At 37.6% G+C, this 18,595-nt stretch overlaps 1 protein-coding gene across 1 annotated transcript; it reads left to right on the top strand.

The window, feature by feature from the left end:
• Window positions 1-9,454: 9,454 nt before the first annotated feature.
• LOC129015219 (vomeronasal type-1 receptor 90-like) lies at window positions 9,455-10,177 on the top strand. Its single transcript, XM_054452838.2, has one exon. It carries the CDS (start codon window positions 9,455-9,457, stop codon window positions 10,175-10,177), a length of 723 nt encoding a protein of 240 aa, XP_054308813.2.
• The last annotated feature ends 8,418 nt before the right edge of the window (window positions 10,178-18,595 follow it).

The following is an 18,595-nucleotide window of genomic DNA, read 5'->3' as shown; positions in this document are numbered from 1 at the left end:
AATTGCAGAGCAACGCAGGGTGCCAGAGGGAAACCAGAAAAAAAACCCTGGGTTTTAAATGTTGTCCTTCCACTGACAAACTCTATGACCTTGGACATCTTATACCTTAAAAGCTGGACACAAAGAGAATCTCAAACATCATGCACAGGGCAGGGTACATAATGGGTTCTGTTAAAAAAAATAGCTGTTATTGCCGGGCGAGGTGGCTCATGCTTGTAATCCCAGCACTTTGAGAGGCTGAGGCGGATGGATCACCTAATGTCAGGTGTTTAAGACAAGCCTGACCAACATGGCGAAACCCCGTCTCTAGTAAAAATTCAAAAATTAGCCGGGCGCAGTGGCGGGCGCCTGTAGTCCCAGCTACTCGGGAGGCTGAGGCAGGAGAATGGCGTAAACCCGGGAGGCGAAGCTTGCAGTGAGCCGAGATCCGCCACTGCGCTCCAGCCTGGGCGACAGAGCGAGACTCTGTCTCAAAAAAAAAAAAAAAAAAAAAAAAAAATTAGCCAGTCATGGTGACACACGCCTGTAATCCCATTTACTTGGGAGGCTGAGGCAGGAGAATTGGTTGAATCCGGGAGGCGGAGGTTGTAGTGAGCCGAGATTTTACCACTGCACTCCAGCCTGGGCAATGCAGTGGATGCCGTCTCACAAAAAAAAAAAAAAAAAAAAAAAGCTGTTATTACAGTTGGTCATTTAAATTGAAAGCGCCAGGTAACAGAGACTGCTGAATTGAGACACACATGGTAACAACATGAGACAACAAATAGAAATGTCATGTTCTAAGAGGGGTGCCCCATAAAGACAGATTTTAAATGTGATGCATACCGGTCACATTATGTCTTGGGTGCACAGACATGAACCGTGTAACTTCTATAAATGATCAACCATTTTTTTACACCATTTTTCCATAGCATTTGTTATAGAAATATGTTTCTAAGTAAAGTCAGTTTGTCTTAGATCTAAAGAAACTTGTTCTAGGGAAAGTCATTAAAATCTTTTCTAAAATCAAAACAAACTTCCAAAATAATTTTCCATGCTCTGAAACTAAGGGCCAAGTAAATCATGCAACAACTTTTCAGTAGCTCCAAACTCTGAGTAGTCACTGCACTGTGTTAAAGCCATCCTGTCCCTCACAATGGTATTCAGGTATTAAATGGTATTGAGGTATTCAGGTATTAAAATCTGAATCGAAGTTGCCTCCTTAGTGTGGGAGGCAGCGCATCAGTCTCATAAAATCTTAATTTGAAAATTTCTTTACCACAATATTGTTTAACATTGCAACAACTATTATTTCAGGAAGGCAATTTGCAGGACGCATTTGAAATATATTACTCTAGAGAAAAGAAGAAATAATTTGAGGAATGGCAAAGTAAAAGTAAAATGATTTCTTTAATATATGGTGAGAAGAGTCGTATACACACATACATGCTTCTAATATATGATAGAGAAGTATCTAATTTAATCTGGGAGCATAGTAAAGTGACAGGTTCTGTTCTTAGGAGACACCTCCTGCCTGTAGGTGGAATACATTAGTCCGTCTGTCCTCCATCTCTAACTATGCAGGTATGTCTTGTTCATTGATTGGCTACACAACAAATAATCTGATCTGCCTCATCAACAATTCCTGCTGTTTACAGCAGGTGTCAGTGCTTTATGAAGTGACACATGCTTCTTTCAAACAAACAATAATTGGTTTTGAAGTCATTCCAAACTTATGGAATAGTTACAAGGAAAGTTACAAAATGTACAAAGTACCTTTATTAGATTCACCAACATTATACATTTTGCCATATTTACTCTTCCAATCTCTCTCTCTGTATGTGTGTGTGTGTGTGTGTGTGTGTGTGTGTATCCCTCTTTCTCTCTCTGTGTCTCACTCTTTCTCTCTCTCACTCTCTCTCTATCCCTTTCTGTCTCCCTCTCTCTGTCTCTCTCCAACCAATACTTTAATGTTATTGTCTCAGAAGAAAATCAATCTCTTACAATAACTGTACTACAACTTTCAAATTCACAAAATGTGATTTAATGCCTTAATCACATGGCAGCCTACCACATTTCAAATGTTGCCAGAGGTTCCAACATGCTGAATTTCTGTTTATGCTGAATTCATCTCTATGCTATATTTTTCTTGATGCTACATTTATTTTTATGCTATATCTCTCTTTATGTTATATTTTTCTTTATGCTATATTTCTCTCTATGCTATGTTTTCCTTTATGCGATATTTCTCTGTATGCCATATTTATTTTTCTCCTGGCCAAGGATCCATCCCAGGCTCACACATGGAACTGGGTGGTTCTGCCACCCTGGTCTTCTTCGATCTGGGATGTTATTTATCTCTTCTTTATCTTTCACAGCATGAATATTTGTGAAGAGTGCAGGCTATTGCATGTGCCTCTTGAACTGAAGTTGCACCCCAGGACAATGTCACCCCACAACCTTAAATTCCTATGATTTATTCCTTCCTGGGAATTTCATTGCCATAACAAGGGCTGGACTCTCTACTTCCACTTCACAAAAGAAAAGCCGTGTTGACTCTTAAGAAGCACAAAAAGTGGCAGGAGAGAGCTGCTGAGATGTTTCAAAAATGCATGTCTGGCCCTTGAATTTGGAGATAGTTATGGAGAGAATGATGCGTAATTGTGGAGGTTAAATTTTTTTTTTTTTGTATCAGCCTTACCCAAGTCTACCTATCAGAGCAATGGGCACAAGCATGCATACTCCAAATTAAGCCAGAGAGGAATGAAGCCAGCCCGTGGGGAAGAGGCAGAGGAATGAAGGCACGGCCAGACCAATGAGGAAGGATGGATGTCCTTGGTCATTATCCATGGAAGACATCCCCTCTAGCCTCAGAGGAAGTGCTAATGTCAAGTCAAAAGCACTGTTTAGGAGTGCTGGCCAGGCACAGTGGTTCTGCCTGTTATCCCAGTACTTTGGGAGGCCGAGGAGGGCGGATGACCTGTGGTCGGGAATTCGAGACCAGACTGGCCAACATGGTGAAACCCTGTCTCTACTAAAAATATAAAAATTAGCCAGGTGTGGTGATGGGTGCCTGTAATCCCAGTTACTCGGGAGGCTGAGGTTGGAGAATCACTTGAACCTGCCTGGGCAACAGAGCGAGAATCCATCTCAAAAAAAAAAGAAAAAAAGAGAAGGTACACCTTTGGCAGGAACTAAGAAAGTTACTCATTTTTAGTGGTTCCCTGACTGCTGCTTTGGGCGGTTCTACTGAGGATCAGGGAAACAAACTCATGCATTATGAATGGTCCTTTCCCTCGGAATGCCAAGGACGAAACTGCCAAATTTTTATTTACATTTCAAAAGGAAATGATTATTATCTTAATAATAGGTGCAATGTTTTCTTATTTTCAAACAAGGTTCTTGATGTTGAATTAAAATAGATTTTATGGTAATTTCTTATTACAAAGCAATACATGCATAGAAAAAGATGGAAAATGCAAAAAAATGGAATATATTTTAACATCTATATTTTAATATATTTACTATATTCTATATTTCTACAATTCAAAAAAATTACAGTTAACATCTCAGCATATCACCTTTCTTTTTCTACATACATGTGAATGTAATTTTTATTCAAATATGACAAAATACTGTATCACTGTTTTTGTTCCCTTTTTTCATTTTACATATTCTGAATTTTTTTCTGTGTTAATAAACATTCTTCAGAATGCTTTTTCTGGCTGAAGAGTTTTCTATTTTGTAACTCTGCCACAATTAACTTAATCTGTCTTTTTTTGTTGGGAATTTAGAATATTTCTGGTTTTTGTTAATGGTATAACAGAAATTGCAATAAATATAATGTAACTAGTGTTTTCTATATCCCTGGAATTATTTTTGTGGTACTTTTGACAATATAATTTATGAGTCAAGAGTTAAAGGAAAACATTGAGAAGATCATAGTATTTATATCTAACTTGACCTATGTATATAAAAACATTTTAAACAATGGAGTTATTCTTCTTGTAGGCCAACATCATTTTAATAGACATCTTTGTTTTGGTATGTTTTTGTATTTTTCTTAACTTTTGTTAAAATAACCTAACTTTTGTCTCCAGATGCCAGCAACTTCTGTGTGCCTTGCAGAGCCAAATAATATTCTTTTTTTAATAATGTTAAAACGTTTATTTTATGACTTGTCTTTTTACAAGTGAAGAAAAACTTGTGAAAATTTTGTTTTTTCATTAGCATACTAGCTTAAATCTTTGTTTTTGTTTTTTTTTTTTCCAAAGGCAATGTCCTACTCTGTACTGTCTCAATAACTCCCTGTGATTTCTACAAATGCAGAAGGCTGACTCTTTCCATGATATCTTCCACTGCTCCACCTCTGACCACACAGCCTCTCCCATTTCTTCCAGTTCCCCACTTGCAGTAAGTAAATCTCCCCTTTGTGATTTGCTGTCTTTCCCCTTCCTCTGAGGCCAGAAGGTACACAGATTCCTGAAGTGCAGCTTCAACCTCAATCTGGCTAATCACAGTGTTTTTCTCAATTAGGATAGGTCCTTGCTCAGAGTGTTTCAATTGCAGCTGCTGAGAGAACACAGTTATGGGCCTGGGGGGAAACAAACTGGCAGCATTTCTTTCTTAGAACCATGTCTCAGGGACCACAATCCACATGCACAGAATCACTCCAAGACTCAGCTGCTGAGTATCTGTTTCTCCTTCACTACTAGTGAGTGCTCAAGACTCAGGTGAACGGTGGGAAGAGGTAGGATTTTCTTCATAGTGTCTGTGATTCTCTCATAATTTTATTTTTACTTCTCACTGAATTATGACTAATTAGTAAGAATTTCCAGATGAAATATAAATGTTAATATTATGAGCACACAAATTTACATACTCATGTAATGAAATTTGTGATTTTATAATATCACATTTGAATTGAAGCTTTACTAGGCTATTTTTGATTACAATAAATTAGTATAACAAAGTATTTTATGTATTTATGAAGAATTCTATCTTTCAACACACAACAAATGGAACTAATTTAGAATAATTTAATCATATATCTTTTTTATGGTTTAGAGATACTTCAATATATTTTAATACTTTAGCACTATTTAAATAATGATGTCATAACATAAAATATTTTCAACATTTCACAATACCAATAAATTAGCAGATGACCATAAAACATTATGTTTTATTGGATTATAGTAATTGCTACCAGAAGGATTTTTTTCTTGATAACACAAACTATCTGGCACCATCATTTTTTTGTTATATATTAAAACTCAGTAGTGTGAGTGACCAACTTACATGAATAGAGGCTGGTAATATCCAGTACAATTTCAAATATTTCTTTAAATTTAGTTTGATATTTAGATTTTCTAAATGATCTGAAACATATAAGATGTGTGTATTCACTTGTATAAGATTAGTTAGGAGAGAATAATAATTTGTGAAATCTTCTAAATTTAGTATCTCAAGTGACAAGTAATTTTTAACTCAATTGTTGAAATTCATAATTAACATTTTGTGTATTTAATAAGGTTAATGCCTTTTAGTGTCTATGTTTCTTTAAAATGAAAGACAGAGAGAATGAAAACAAGACACTGTTGCAAACAGAAGAAACAAAACGACAATGACAGAAGTTGTCCATTTTTTACTCACAAGGGCATGAAAGCCTTAAGAAATTTGATCAGTAGCAAACTTTTCTATATCTGTACCATGAGAGAATTTTAAGTTTTTCTTAAACGAGTTCATGTTAAAAGCCTTGTACTTCATGTAGAAGAGGGAAGATGTCTGAAAAGATGGGTCTTAATGGATCCTAATCATTCCTGATCAGGGTACCTGAGCAGAAAGACATGCCCTCCATTTCCTTCTTAATACAATATTTGACACAGTTAATATTAGTATAATTTTTCTGTTACTCTGATGCACAGGGATATGATGGTAAAATACCTTGAAAGCATTTAGGAAAAAAAGTCCTATATTTTGCTCAAAATTTTAGAGTTTGGTAATCAGAAAAATTGCACTGGCAGACATAATTTTATGATTTCCAAAAAGTTATAGCTCAGAATTAGTGATCGAGCCCCTCCCGGGTGGTTTTTTTGTTTCCTACCTCTGCAGTGACACTTTCTTCTCCCATATTTTTTTCTCAGATGAGGTGAAAATAAAATGTCTTGAGATTGTGAATATCTGCACTTGTGAGCACTGTGCTATCATCTGCACTCTTTGCTAAGCTAAATTACAGTAGAATAGTAGATGCATTCCAGTTTCATTTCTCAATGGTATCTGGAACTTGCCAAAATCATTCTTTTGTCATTTGTACAATACACAAACGATATTTATAAAATTGTTTTAGCTGGAAAAGGTGACTCCCTTTTCTGATGTTGCCAGCTGTGTTTGTCAGTTTACCAACTATTGCCAGTGAATAAAAAGACCTACTGCCCTGCCAACTAGGTCATGTGCAATTCTCATAATCACTTCATTCTTCATAATCATAGTTGATGGCCAGTAATATGTTTTAGGACACTGTTCATAGAATACGGTGAAATTGATGAGAATATGACACCTTTCATTATTAAACTAGTAAAAATAAAACAAGGTGTTATTTATTTTCTGATATGGATTTTTAAGCATAAATATATGTCAGGAAGAATGTAAAAAAACTATTAAAACATATCATTAAAAATACAATTCTAAATAGTACATATTAATATAATAATGAAAAGATAGATTTAATCAAACTTTATCTTGTCCAAAATAGCATATTCTGTAATGCAAAATAGTGACAGGTTTGTGAATGGCTTCTTTCTCTCATGACAATCTTTTCTTCTGATGTCTGATCAAGGCTGTTGACTTTATAATCAGCCTTTGGTTACTGGTCCATTGAAAGGTATTGTTTTCCCTAACATCCACGATTGTGCATATCCTTTGGGGCTTACAGTATTAAGAATATCCTGAGAGGAAAGTGAGAATAATGAAGATGAACTTTATGTGTATTATCTGTCTTCTGAGAGTGCTCAGGGGCTTCACCCTCAACCCAAAGGCAAGCTGATTGCCAGATCTCATAGTGAGTGCTGAGAATTGCTTTTAGATTTCTAAGTGTGTACTGCATCAAATAGGACCCGATTCTTACACTCAGATCAACCTATATGACCTCGTGGATTTTTTTCTTCTATTTAATTTCTCTCAGTGGTATACCATGTTTTCAGATCTCATAATTATTTTATGTTGGAATTGCCAGACTCAGCAAATAAAAATACAGAGCATACAGTTAAGTTTAATATTCAGAAAGAAAACAAATAACTTTTTAATATAACTATAAAATATTTAAACATTTGCATGTAGAATTCCTATGCATAACTATTATTACATATTACATATATATACTCACTTTTTATTTATGTGAAATTCATATTTAATACTCTTGTACTTTATCTGTTGATCTCAATCCATAAGAATCATAGTCCTCCTCGGTGTCCAGGCTCAGCACCAATGACCTAGAGTCCCATTGAGTAGAAGGTCACATGAGAGTCATTTACAGAGTAGGGGCATGAATGAAAAATGGTGAGAGGGATGTCTTTGGGGTAAAAAGAGAAAATATTAAAATTATTATTTATGTTACTTTTTCTATTACATTTATTCTCTCTCTTTGTTAGATAATCTACAATACCTGAAGAATAATAATAAAAAGATTCTGGTCCATAGTTATTAAATAATTCCATATGTGTTAGTGATTCATACTCAAATTTTGCTTTTACTTGTACTGGATTGTGAACCTTATAATGTGAAGATCATTAAGACTTTCTGTCGATATTCTTCTGGTGTTTCTCCTGAATGGAATATGGCAACAGATTCAAACTGAGCTGAGGGTGCAGATGTATATTGTCGAGAACTATCAATTGGTTGGTTCTGTAAGTTGAAATAAATATGTCCCTTTAATAGATTAAGTGCTTGAATAAAAAGTAAAAATTATTTGCTGCAATTTTTTTGATAAACTCATACGCATCAAGTGGTCTCAGAGCCTTAGAGCAATGTCTACCTCAACCATTATTTTCTGAGTATGAGCCAAAAACACAGACTATCACATAATCTGCGTTGCCTTACATATTTACACTTAGGGACCAGTTAATTTTAAGTGACCTTGAAAACAATTGAATACTTTTACATCTCAGAAGAAAAATAGAGTGCCTACAGATTTTGTTTCAGTATTATACAGCTGAATTTTTCTATACCAGTATTGAATTGATTTAATAAAATAATAATGCCAGCATCCAGAGCAAATAACAAGAGAACAATTTTTAAACTATTCAGTAAAATTTCAGAAAAATTATTTTGATACAGAGATCTTTCAATTAACATATGATGAAAATTCCCTTTACTATTGAAGAGCAAAGTGTTTTCGAAGGCATGGGAGGGTATTTCTGTATTAAGTGAAGGCTCAAGAAAAAGATCTTCACATAAGCATTTTAATGTAAAATTATGGATGCCATAAACTTGAGAAATGTGTTGTTCATTCCCTTGAAAATTGAAAGCAGGGTTTTTAGTAATTCCTTTCTGAGATGATGAGGGTTTAGATGAGGAGTACCATATTAAAACTAAGCTTCAAGAGAACCAGGACCATTTTGAAAAGATACAGTTAGTACAGCAATGTTCACATCCTAAACCCCAGATCCTGTGAATATCTTAGCTAATACGACAAAGGAAAATTAAGTACAGATGGTGTCAAGGTTAATAAGCATCTGACTTCATGACAGATTATCTTCATCATTAGCAGAAGCCTTATCTAATTAGAAGGGTACTTAAATATGAAACGGAGGCAATAAGAAAAGCATTAGAGTGATGGGATATTGGATTGATTTGCTGCAACTTTTTTCAAAAAAATTTTTGGTGATTCTTTTTCCATTAGCACAAAGTTTACCTCAGTTCAGTTGTAAAAGCATCCATGATTTATTTTATATGCATGTTATTATGGTTGGTGAAAATTAAGCAAACAATACAGAAAGTAAAGAAATTCTTTTTGAGGAGTGAGCCACAGGTACTATATGAGTATAGATAATGTGCACCCTACATAGGTGTGATTGTGGATGTGTTGATATTTGATATATACATGAGTTATTTGTTATAAAATATAATACTCAGGCTGCATTTAAAATTTTTATATGAGATAGTGAGGGTTAATCAAGATAAATGGGTAAAATTAAAATGGTAAGGTTGGTAATAATTTTGACTATACAGTAACAAACATTGATGATAAGAGGTCTATTGCTTTTTTTCAGTTATATAAAATATAATTCCTCTTCATCATTAAGATGACCATGTTCAACTTAAGGTACTGCTAACAACTGCCCTTCTTTTTCAAGCTGGTATTGGACTCACAGCCAACAACTTCCTCCTATTCTTCAGAATCTTCTCACTCCTTCAGGATCAGAGGCCTAAGCCCATGGACCTCATCACCTGTCACCTAGCCCTTGTCCACTTAGTGATGTCCCTCACTGTGGTCTTCTTGGCATCTCCAGACCTGTTTGAGTCACTGTATTTTCAGAGTGACTTCAAGTGTAAGACATTCTTCTACATGCACAGGGTGATGAGGAGCCTCTCCATCTGCACCACCTGCCTCCTGAGCATGCTCCAGGCTGTAGCCATCAGCCCTGGCACCTCCTGGTCTTCAACAATTAAACAGAAGTTCACAGGTTACATCTTTCACTCCTTCTTCTTCCTATGGGTTCTCAGTTTGTCTCTCAGTAGTAACCTGCTCTCCTCCACTGTGGCTTCTTCTAATGGGACCAAGACCAATGTGCTAAGTATCAGCAAATACTTCCATAAGCTACATTATCAGGAGCTGTCTTTCATGCTGCCACTGCTTACGAATGTCTTCTTTGTAGCTATCATGCTGCTCTCAAGTGCATACATGGTAATTCTCTTGTCCAGGCATCAGAGACAATCCCAATACCTTCATAGAACCAACCTGTCTCCAAAAACCTCCCCAGAGAAAAAGGCCACCCAGACCATCCTCCTGCTGGTGAGTTGCTTTGTGGTCATGTACTGGGTGGACCTTATTATCTCATCCTCTTCAGCTCTATTATTGGCTTATGACTCAGTCATTGTGAGTGTCCAGAGGCTTGTGGGCAGTTTCTATTCCACTCTCAGCCTTTTCACACTTATTAGTTCTGATAAAAGAATAATCAAAATTTTGCATAATGTGTGATATAAATATAAATTTTTAATGAATTAATTATAAAATAGTCTGAAAAATAGATTGCTTTGACATTAGTTAAATTATCCAAGAAGTAGATGATTTGATATATAATCTAATGACACTTCTAATCTATCTAAATTCTTTTGAAACCTATGCTGCCAAAGTCTTAGTGGTTTCTTGAATTCAATGTCCACCCTTAGAGTCTCCTGTGTCTACAGGTTCTTTATCTTTAATTTTGATTCCCTAATTTTTCTATAAGACAACTTTTCTATCTTGAAGTGTACACTCAAGAAGCTCCTGTTGGTAAATAGGAGCTTTCTTTCTCTCTCTCCCTTTCTCTCTCTCTCTCTTTTTTTTTTTTTTACTTTTCCAGATAATTTAGTTTACCCTTATTTATTAAAAATATGCTAGCTATGTATCCAATTATAGGTTGAACAATACTTTTTTTCAGAACAGTTCATATTTATTTCTCAGTTTTCTGGGTCTATACGGGCTGTGGAGATTTTACTCTCACCTTGTAGGTTATCTCTCCTTCTCATGGCTTTTAATTGTCTTCATTCTATTTGGTGTTATGCAGTTTGACTGTTATTTTGTTAAATATCTTTCTTTATTGCTCTCTTTTAGACACAACACACTTCTGCATTTATGAGTTTATATCTGGTTTTTAATTTTAGAAATTTGAAAATAATTATTTTATTAGTGTGATTTATTATTTGTATGGACTTAAGTAAAATAATTGTGCTTTGTTCCTTCTTATTCTGTTACTTATATATGTATAATTACATTCATATTGCTATTATTTTGTTTCTCTTACTGTATTTGGCTATATTCATTCTGTTCAATAGTCCAATTCACTAATCCAGTTCACTAATCCTCTCGTCATCAACTCAGTCTAATTTAATATTTAACTCATACATTGTATATTAATATGATTTTAAATTATTCCATTTCTATTTGACTCTTTTCCAAATTTGCTTGTTTAGTTTTCTGATTATTTTGATATCTCCTTTTCCCCATTTGCTTAAAAATTTAAACATATTTTCAACATGCCTAGGTATTGTGATGCCTAATTTCTTCTGACCCCTTTACCTGATGGCTTGTTTTCTTCTGTTTTACAATTTTTAATTTGCTTCTCACACAAATAAAGATCTCACATTGAAACAAAATAGTATGGCTTGGCTTGTAATTTTTGTTAAAAGCAGTAGTATATGTTGTATAAAGCAGTATATTGGGGGTAAATAGTTTTTAGGTTATTGATGAGCAGTTTTCCTTCAGATAGGCCTTAGAGTAGGGGTTTGTGGTCATGTAGATGAGAGGTAGACTGGGATTGAAATTTGTTATGGCAGTAATAACCTTCTGAGCACCAGGGAATTCAAATCCTTTTCAGGATACTTTGCCAATACCTCCCAGGTTTGCTGTGCCTTCCCTTCGTGCCTTTTATCAGAGATGGTCTCGTGCACAGCTGTATTTTACTGTTATTTTTACTCCTTTTTTTTTTTTTTTTTTTTGAGATGGAGTCTTGCTCTTGTCATCCAGCCTGAAGTGCAATGGCACAATCTTGCCTCACTGCAACCTCCCCCTCCCAGGTTCAAGTGATTCTCCTGCCTCAGCCTCCTGAGTAACTGGGATTACAGGCACCCACCACCACGCCTGGCTACTTTTTGTATTTTTAGTAGAGACGGGGAGTCACCATGTTGGCCAGGCTGGTCTTGAACTCCTGACCTTAGGTGATTCACTTGCCTCGGCCTCCCAGAGTGCTGGGATTACAGGTGTGAGCCACTGTGCCCGGCCAACTCCATGTTTTTAACTTGGTGGCAGGGGGTGAGGGAGTGAGGATCTCTCTGATGTTCTGAGGAAGCCTCAGACAGCACTGTCAACTGGGGTGTGTGGTTACTGACGTTTAAAGATTTTCCTGCCCGTCTGTAGATGCAATGCAGGGACACGAGCACATTTCCGTTTCTCCCCCAGTAGTAGAGAGGCTCCTAGTCCATGTTTCTAACTCCCAGTGGAAGTGGGTCTGCAACAGTGCCCTGTAAATTAACGGTTTAGTTTATTTGTTGTTGTTGTTGTTTTGAGACAGGGTCTCACTTTGTCACCCAGGCTAGAGTGCAGTGGCGCAATCTCGGCTTACTGCAGTCTCGACCTTCTGGGCTCAAGCGATCCTGCCGCCTCAGCCCCCCAAGTAGCTGAGACTACAGGCATGTGCCACCATGCCCAGTTATTTTTGGCATTTTTTGTAGAGACAAGGTTTCACCATATTGCTGGTCTTGAACTCCTGGGCTCAATTAATCTGCCTGCCTCGGCCTCTCAGAGTGCTAGAATTATAGGCATAAGCCCTGCGCCTGGCTAGGCTTCAGTTTCTTTATGGGAGATGCATCTGTGCAGAGATGTGGACGTTGGCCTTGTTTCTCCACCATCAGCTGCTGTGAGTTTTTTCATGGTTCCCTCTGGCTCATGTTTGGATGCTCTTACACTGCACATTGGGTCTTGTATTCTATAGGAGAGATGGGAGAGCTATGTCTCCAGAGTTGTAGCAGTGGGTGGGATAGTGGTCCCTCCCCATCAGCATTGTTGGGGAAGCATTCTCAGGATTCTACCTCATCTTCCCTGACAGGCCTTGTAGGGTTGCTAGAAACACTCTAACAAAGCTGTAAACCTTATGTCTGTAGACTCCAGGGTTTCACCTTCTCCTTCACCCACCTACACACAGGCACCAGGTACTACTTCAAAAGTTCTGGTTTAATTTTGCCAGTGTACATGGTCTTTTGGGTGCACATAAAAGCCTGGGGCCCCCATTACCTGCAGGCTTCTGCATCCCCTGATGTTGGGTTTGTTGTCTTCCCTGTGAATTCAGGTGTCCACATGGCTCAGAACAAGCCATTCATTCATTTGAAGTTTCTCCAGCTTTTTTGTTTGTGTAATGTATGAGCAACTCTTTGTCAAGTGTCTACATCTACAAACTTAACTCAGAAGTGAATATTTTTAAATACATTTCTTTTCTATCATACTTTTAGTACTTCTGTACAATTACCTATGCTAATTGTTCTTTAGTATTTTTTATATTTGTATGTCTTTATCACTCTATTTTATTTATTTATTTATTTATTTATTGAGATGGAGTCTCACTCTATTGCCCAGACTAGAGTGCAGTGGCGTGATCTTGGCTCACTGCAACCTCCGCCTCCCAGGTTCAAGCGATTCTCCTACCTTAGCCTCCCCAGTAGCTGGGATTACAGGCATGTGCCACCATGCCTGGTTAATTTTTGTATTTTTTTAGTAGAGACAGGGTTTTGCCATGTTGGCCAGGCTGGTCTCAAACTCCTGAACTCAGGTGATCCACCTGTCTCCTCCTCCCAAGGTGCTGAGATTACAAGTGTGAGCAACTGTGCCTGACCTAGTTAGAAGTAATCTTATTTGTTTATTTTTAGTTTTGTTCCCTGGAATTTTGAGGTTAAGTTCAAAATCTCGTTGCTCAGACCAATGTCATGGGACTTCCACCCTATTTTTTTTTTGTAGCAGTTTCAGAGTGTCAGCTCTTACATTTAAGTTTTTAATAAATTATGAGTTAATTTTTATATATGGTGTAAAATGAAGGTGTTATTTTATTGTTCTCTGTGTGAATACCCAGTTTTCCCAACACCATTTATTGAAGAGACTGTCATTCTTTATTGTGTATTTTTGTTACCTTCATCTAAAATCAATTAGCAGTAAATGCATGAATTTCTGAGCTTTTTATTTTGCTCCATTAACCTATGTGTCTGTTTTTATGCCCATACCATACTGTTTTGGTTACTATAGCTTTGTACCACATTTCATTGTCAAGTAATGTAATGTTTGCACATTTTTTTTTTTTAGCTGATATTGCCCTGACTCTTCAGGGCCTTTTTTGTATCATATAAATTATAGAATTTTTATCTTATGTCTGTAAAGTATGTCACTGATATTTTGATAAGAATTATATTAAATCTGTAGATTATCTTGTGTAATATAGACATTAAAACAATATTAATTCTAGAAATTCATGAATAAGGGACATCTTTCTATTTGTTTTTATTTAATTTTAGACCTCAATTTTTAAAGCTTTTTTTTTAGCTTTTAATGTAGAGATTTTACCTTTTTGATTCAATTTATTTCTGAGTGTACTTTTTGTATGTATTATAGATGGAATTGTTTTCTTGATTTCTTTTTCAAATACTTTTACATAGTTTCCTGTTAGTGTATAAAAACCCTATTGACTTTTGTATGTTGATTTTATCTCTTGCAAGTTTACTACATTTCTACATTAGATCTAACAGTTTTTTAGTGGAGTTTTAAAGGTTTTCTATATAAAATTACGTGGTCTGCAAAGAGTGACAAGTTAACTTCCTTTCCAATCTGTATGCCTTTGATTTTGTTCTCTAATTTCTCTGGCTTGGATATAGAGTATTGTATTGAATAAGACTGAGGAAAGTGGGCATTCTTGTTGTGCTCCAGGTCTCATAGAAAAAGCTTGCAACTTTGTCTCATTTAATATATTATTAGCTGTTTATTTGTAATACATGGCCTTTAATTGGTTTAGGTGAATTTATTCTATACCTAATTTGTTGAGAGTTTTTATCATGAATGGATGTTACTTTGAAAAAAATTTATTCGTGTATTTAAACGTTATACTTGGTCCTGTGGTGTGTCTTTCTGATCAGAAGCTGAGATGTGCATCCATACCTACAGGAGGGCATAAGGGCATCATTTCTCACATTCTGTCAAAATGACCTGCTCGTGAAGTCTACTGTGAGTGTCTGACTCCATAAAATAAATTGAGGCCCAGGAACTGTCATCTGCTTTCTTCGTTGAATTGTGCCAAGTGTCTGAAAAAGTGCTTAATATATACATGATGAATACATAAGCCCTAACTCTCACCTCTTTAGATATATCTGACTGTGACTTTCTCAGCACCCAGGGATATCCATTCTCTCTGGGTCAAGGACAAAATCCAGCTAAAATGAAGCTCAATTGTCCTTTACAAATGTAAGAACAGGTTTGTCTTCTCTATGATTTTCCAATTATAGAAGGACATGAGTCATTGAGACATGAGAAAAAGCTTCTTGGGTGAAAGAACAGAAAAAAAAATATAAATATGAACAACCAGAGCATGCCCAGCAACCTTTCCAGCAAGCCAGGCACTAGGGATCCACTTTTCATGTTCTATGTCATTCATTCCTCACAAAAACCATACGAGGTTCATTGTACAATTCTTTTCAGAGATGGAAACTGAGGCTCATAGAGATGCACTGTTATTCTGAAACACAGTAGCTGGCAGAGTCTCCACTGTGCCTTGGAGAAAACAGAAGTTTGCCTACTGAACAGCTGGTCTGGGAACTGTGGAGTGGTGGTGAAGTCCTGGTAAAAGTTCAGGAAAATGGTAAAGAAGAAGATAGTTTGGCCCCGGAAGTCTGCTGCCAGGGACTGCATCAGCTTCTCCCTTGTGCGTGGCTGGGGGGTTGGCTTCATTCAAATCTCTAGGTTCAGGATAGACTCATTTTCTACTTGTGTGTGTGTTGTGGGGGTGGGGGCGGGGACAAGAAGGAACATACAGTTAGTGATGAGACCATGAAACACCAGAGGACTAGAATGTGTGGCTCAGACCAGGAGGTCCCCATCCTTTGGAGACTTGTGCATGTGGAGGATATAGATGTTCATGGTGAAGAATATTTAGTCTTCCAATGTCAAATTTGATGTGGAGGTAAAGAATAATTACTCCATTAATAACTTCAAGGCATCTTCATCAGACCGTATCAGCTGTAGAACAACAGCACTCACCTGTATTAATAACCTTTATGAAGAGCACTATCCCAGAGAGTTCCCAAAAATCATTCTCAATGTAGAAATGAGAAAACACAGGCTTTGTGATGTCAAATGGCTGCTCCAAAACACATGGGTCAGAATGAAAATCTTTCATGGTGAGGGTTGCATGAAATTTCTTCTAAGCTACCTGAGGCTCAGTCTGTTCCTGACATAAAGGGGAAGGGCATGGGGAAGCCACATTTTCTCTCTGTTTTAAAGACAGGGCACAGGGAAAGAAACCCTAGCACAACCCTTTGTACTTAAAGCAACATAACTGGGTTTTGTAACCTCAAAGGGAGAGAAACAGCTACAGCAACCCCATACCTGGCAAAATCGTCCATGCTGGAAACTCCGGGGTTGGTGAAAGCCCATCAGAGGGCCAAGGATCTGAAGAGATAACTCAGTGAACAGAAAAGCCAAATAAGTATAAAACAACTGAAAGGTAACTCAAACATACCAGTTGGAAAAGTGGAAATAGAAACATAATTTTCTTTGCCACATTGATACCAGTATATCAAATAATTCAAAGAAGGTTAACATCCCAGGGAGTCTGGATCCAAAATGGCAGATACATTCAGAAACTCCTGTTAGCAGTGTACCTGTCACAGCCCTTCTGGAACAGAAACCGGCTTAGCTATTCACACTTTACACATGCCTATTCTTTCACTGAGTCATTTCTTTCCTGGGAGACTCATCTACCAGGGATTAGTACATGTTATGAGCTAAATTGTGTTCCCTTCCCAAAATTTATACTTTCATGTTTTAACACCTAGTGCCTCAGAATGTGACTATATTTGAACATATAGTCTCTGCAAATGTAAGGTTAAGTGAATTCATTGGGACACATCCTAATTCAACTTGACTGGGGCCCTCATTGGAAGAGGCAGTCAGGGCACAGAAAGCACGAGAGAAGATCCTGTGGACACAGAGATAGAAGATGATCAGCTGCAAGCCAAGGACAGGCCTCAGAGAAAACACCTAGCCACCAGCTTCAGGTTGGATTTCTAGCTTCCAGAACTATGAGAAACTCAATTTTTGTTGTTAAAGCACTTCAGCCTGTGTTACTGTATTATGTAAGCCAGAGCAAACTGTCATGGCCTATTAGGACACACATAAGATGTTCCCTGAAGCATGAGTAAAATGGAAATAGAATTTATTACGTCAGGCTCCATCAGGATTAAAAGGCTAAATTACTGAGAAAAAGGCTCTCCCTTATGAAATATTATGAAGACATATGAGGGCACAGGTCCTGCCCTGACGGGGCTATAGGGATGAGTTCTGTGAGATGACTAATGCATAGAGTAACATAAGACCCTTTCTGTGTAACCTCCACTATTTGGATAAAACCCTTCTCTAGTAAGAGTGTACATTTTTAAATCTTAGAAAAGTTCTGGCAGAGAAGGCATTGAAGCTGCCTGCTGCAGGAGGTATCTGGGGTGGGTAGTTAAAACAACAAACATAGTAGCAACCTGCAAAGATACTTGTGGCCTAGTGTAAAGTAAAAACAACACAGAAGTGTTTTCTTTGATATTCTTACAAGTATATGACTGGTGACTGTGCACCTAAGTTGCTATTATGGACTAATGGAGGCCAGATTCCTTTGGGAAGGGATTGTGGGACACTTAATTGAGAAAGCTCTAAAACATTTTCCAGGGAGTCCTCATATTTGGGTCTGGATCTTGGGCCTTCTCTGGTCTTTTGGGTCTCTTTGGAGACCCCACTGTGCCCACTTTCACCCTAGACCAGCTCTGCCCATGGTTGTTGGCATGATGCATCTGCTGTTTGTCCAATGAGATAAAGTAGCTGGACTCATCAAACAGCTCCTCATGGATCTCCTGCATGGAGCTCAGCAAAGAGAGTGCCTGGAAGCCTGGCCAAAAGGTGTCAATAGCATGCCTGGCTTTCCCCACAGGGGACACTCCCATTAGAAATTCTGCCCCCCAGATCAGGCACAAAGGAACATTTGCATTGACCTCCTACCAGGGAGAAAATGAGATGACAGCTTGACGTTTTTAAATAAACATCTGAACAGATAAAGGTGGTCCCCAGCACTCAAATTTCTATCCTGCCAGCCATAACCTGGGGTATAAATTTGACAGACGTGTTAGCTTCTCAACAGCTGGAAACCTGCTCCTGTCAGAAAAGGACCCATTATCTCTTTCTTTCTCACAAGACATGGTGCTGAGGAGAGGTGTAGGGCTGCCCAGATGATATCAAAGGTGGGGCCTGACCTGGATGGGCCTGCCCTGCATGGCCTTCTGTTACCTGTGGGTGCCCCTTTCCAGAAGAGCCAGGGATGACGAATGAGCCAATGTCTACGTCATAAGAAAATGCTGTCAGTTCAAGCCTCCCTGAGGTGAGAGCCTCAGAAATCCACAGCAGGAAAACATCTTGCTGTCTTCAGAGTCTTCTTACTAAACACAGGGATATCTCTAAAATGAGGGTCCCAGTTTACCAGAGTTCTAAATTCTCTTGGAGTCTGTAACTAAGGAAGTGAGGTCACTTCAAGATTCCATCACCTGGGCTCCTTCCTTCAACAAGACCGACCCACAGGCCCTGCTGGGCTCCTGACTGCTCACCCTCCTTTCCCATGTAAACTCCTCACCT

The sequence above is a fragment of the Pongo pygmaeus genome, chromosome 18 (genome assembly GCF_028885625.2).
Source record: "Pongo pygmaeus isolate AG05252 chromosome 18, NHGRI_mPonPyg2-v2.0_pri, whole genome shotgun sequence".
NCBI lineage: Eukaryota > Metazoa > Chordata > Mammalia > Primates > Hominidae > Pongo > Pongo pygmaeus.
Note: the sequence above shows the minus strand (reverse complement) of the source record. Positions and strands in the feature narration are given on the sequence as shown.